Genomic DNA, 3,763 nt, shown 5'->3' on the forward strand with positions numbered 1-3,763 from the left:
GCTTCTATGGAAGCTTCGCTACCCATGTACATATACCTTGCGGACTGTACGAATTTAAAGTGATGCCGTTTGGACTGTGGACAGCACCGGCGACGTTCCAGCGCGTAATGGACACCGTTCTTTCCGGCTTGAAATGGCAAAGCTGCCTCGTCTATCTCGACGACGTCGTGGTATTCGCAAGCGACTTCGACGAGCACCTGAGACGTTTGCGAGCCGTGCTACAGGCTATCCAGAATGCTGGACTGACACTAAAGCCGTCAAAATGTCGGTTCGCTTACGGCGAGCTCAAATTCCTGGGCCATGTCGTGAGTGCTCAGGGTGTAAGCCCTGATCCTTCCAAGACATCTGCTGTTGCAGAATTTCCCAAGCCATCAGACAAGAAAGCCGTAAGAAGATTTCTTGGACTGTGCGCTTACTACAGGCGTTTTGTTTGCGATTTTGCCAAGATTTCTGCACCGCTCACGCATCTGACCAAGGACGACGTGAACTTCCAGTGGGGGGAGGAGCAAGAACAAGCGTTCAACGAACTGAGGGAAAGACTCCAGTCACCCCCTCTCCTCGGACACTTCGATCCATCAGCGGAAACGGAAATTCACACGGACGCCAGCAACGCCGGACTCGGCGCGGTACTTGTCCAAAGACAAGACGGAGCAGAGAGGGTGATCGCTTACGCAAGCCGGGCACTGTCCAAGGCAGAGAAAAATTACTCAACGACCGACAAGGAATGTCTTGCTGTCATCTGGGCGTTAACCAAGTTCCGCCCGTACCTGTACGGGATCCCGTTTCGCATTGTCACGGAACACCACGCTCTCTGTTGGCTCGCAAACCTCAAGGACCCGTCAGGACGCATCGCTCGCTGGAGTCTGCGACTGCAAGAATTCGACGTGGCCATTGTGCATAAGTCTGGCCGAAAGCATAACGACGCCGACTGTTTGTCTAGGGCCCCAGTCGAATCTCCTCCCGAAAGCACTGAAGACGACGACGGCGCCCGTTTTCTCGGTGCAGTGACAGATGCCGACATGGGAGCACTTCAACGAGACGACCCGGAACTTCGCGCCGTGATCGAACACCTCGAAGGCCAAGGAAGTTCAGTTCCGCGAGTCTTGGCCCGAGACTTGTCAAGCTTCGTTCTGCGGCGAGGTGTGCTCTTCAAGAAGAACTTCGGAACGAGCAACCCTGCTTGGCTGCTGGTTGTTCCGGCCAGCCTGCGAGAAGAAATCTTTCAAGCATGCCATGACGACCCGACGGCTGGACACCTTGGATACAGCAGGACGCTCGCCCGGATTCGTGACAAGTACTACTGACCGAGACTCCTGAAAACAGTCCACCTGCACACACGGTTATGCCATGAGTGCCAACGACGTAAGAGGCCTCCGACGAAGCCAGCAGGACTCCTGCAGCCGATACCTGCCCCGACTAAGCCTTTCCAGCAAGTCGGAATGGATTTGCTTGGGCCTTTCCCAACATCGACGCAAGGAAATCGGTGGATTATCGTCGCGACCGATTATCTTACACGATACGCCGAGACGAAAGCCCTGCCATCGGGAACAGCCGTGGAAGTCGCCAAATTTTTCGTCGAGTCCATTCTCCTTCGACACGGCGCACCTGAAGTACTGATTACAGATCGCGGGTCATCCTTCATGGCCCAGCTGACGCAAGAAGTCTTTCGTCTCAGCCACACCAGCCGTCGTCGCACCATGGCGTACCACCCGCAGACCAACGGGCTGACGGAGAGACTCAACAAAACCATCGCCGACATGATTTCCATGTACGTCGACGTAGAGCACAAGACATGGGACGAGGTGCTGCCGTACGTCACGTTTGCGTACAACACAGCGGTTCAAGAAACCACGGGAATGACACCGTTCCAACTGGTACACGGCCGGAAGGTTACCACGACGCTCGACGCCATGCTGCCTCACGTGCCAACCGGTGATGTCAACGACGACGCTCAACTCATCTCCCAGCGCGCGGAGGAAGCTCGTCAACTGGCAAGAGTCAAGATTCAATACCAACAGCGAGTCGACGCACGCCGGTATAACCTTCGTCGCCGGGACGTCCACTTTCAACCCGGAGACCGGGTATGGGTTTGGACACCAATACGTCGTCGTGGTCTCAGCGAAGAACTCCTGAAACGCTATTTCGGACCCTACAAGATCATCCGACGCCTCGGCGATCTGAACTACGAAGCTCTACCCGACGGAACGCGCCCATCTGCAAGACGTCAGCCGCGACCCGAGGTGGTGCACGTCGTCCGGCTGAAGCCGTATTACGAACGATAGAACTTTCCACTCTCGTCGACGGGTGAACTGTGAACTGCGACTGGCGATTCTGCTGCCTTTTTGTTTTGGATTTGTTTTTGTTTGTTGTTCTTCGTTTTGTGCTGCATCGGGACGATGCACTTTTTAAAGGGGGGGATAATGCCGCGCGCAGGGTCACGGACTTGTAGAAAGTTCTCGTTCATTCTTGCTGCGGACATAACTATCGTTCATCCTTGTTTTTGTTGTTCTAGAAAGTGCTTGTTCATTCTCGCCCCGAGCGCGCTACGCTCGAACCTTCTCCGCCGAATCTTCGAGATAGTGACTCACTCTAGATAGGAGGCCGCCCGCGACCTTGTCGAGTCAGTTTCGCCCCAGCGCTCGACTCTGCTGTCTCGCCGACCTCGACGCTCGCGACGCTTTGTTATTATTTTCTATTTTCTTTTTGTTTTGGCACAAGTTCGCCACATTAAACGTTTAGTTCTTCCTGTTTATTTATTGTTATTCTGGTCACCACCCGTGACATTTTGGTGGAGGTGCGGGGGGCGGCCCCTGCCGCCGCAGAGTCTCCCTCCTTCGACATGTTCGCGGAGGAGGTGGACCCCGCCAAGGTGCAGGAGCCCTCCTCGGCCAAGGAGGAGAAAAAGGAGTCCACCAGCACCGGTGCCGCAACGGCTGAGGGAGAGGACGAGCTGATGTGGGAGTTCAAGTGGGAAGATGCTGAGGACGCTCCGATCTACGGCCTGCACACTTCGTCCCAGATGCTGCAGTGGGTGCAGGAAGGCTACTTCCAGGATGGCGTGTGGGTGCGCAAGGCGCACGAACGGGATGCGCGTTTCTATAGCTCCAGACGCATCGACTTCGACCTTTACGTCTGATGTGTTCGTTTGCGAGAAGACAGCTCCTGCCAGTTCTCTGTCTGGGAACGAATTTTAATTTCTGTTTTTCTCGTGGGCTAAGTACCCCTGGCCTCTTGTAGCGTTGTTGTTGGTTACGTTGAAAGCTGCAAGTTATAGCTAAATTCAGTGGCACTTGTCATGTGGTGTGCCATTTGTGTCTGTTTCTATCGGGTCTTTATCCTCAATTGTTGTCTTAGAACGGGGACACAGGCCATTCCATGAAAAAGGTAACATATGCTTGTGACATTCACCGTAGCTAATGCTAAGGTGGAAAGAGGCATTATACCATGATGTTGGGCATTATTACAGGAATGACAGCATAGTCTAATGGTAAATAGGATATAGGTATGGGAGGGAGATGGCTTAGGAGGAACATTGGCAGATGCTTCCCTTGTTATACCACCTGCTACTTGGCTTCAAAATGCCAATGGCTTAACCTTAAAGGAACTTTATATGATTACTTAAGACAAAAAAATAAGATGGCTTCAGAATGTGTTGTAAAACTATCTTGTTAAATTTTATTAGCCATGAAAGGAATTCTATATCTTAACCTTGAAGATTACCAATGAACGTGTTTTTAAGTGTTAGCTGAAAATAAGTGCACAT

General features: G+C 52.7%; 1 protein-coding gene across 1 annotated transcript; it reads left to right on the forward strand.

Moving 5' to 3' along the window:
* The first annotated feature begins 2,793 nt into the window (after positions 1-2,793).
* On the forward strand, positions 2,794-3,457 carry LOC120849838 (CD2 antigen cytoplasmic tail-binding protein 2-like). Its single transcript, XM_040222096.3, has one exon. The coding sequence runs from the start codon at positions 2,840-2,842 to the stop codon at positions 3,134-3,136; it is 297 nt and encodes a 98-aa protein (XP_040078030.1). The 5' UTR covers positions 2,794-2,839; the 3' UTR covers positions 3,137-3,457.
* The last annotated feature ends 306 nt before the right edge of the window (positions 3,458-3,763 follow it).

This window comes from Ixodes scapularis, unplaced genomic scaffold (genome assembly GCF_016920785.2).
Source record: "Ixodes scapularis isolate PalLabHiFi unplaced genomic scaffold, ASM1692078v2 PGA_scaffold13__105_contigs__length_92229423, whole genome shotgun sequence".
In the NCBI taxonomy this organism is placed as follows: Eukaryota; Metazoa; Arthropoda; class Arachnida; order Ixodida; family Ixodidae; genus Ixodes; species Ixodes scapularis.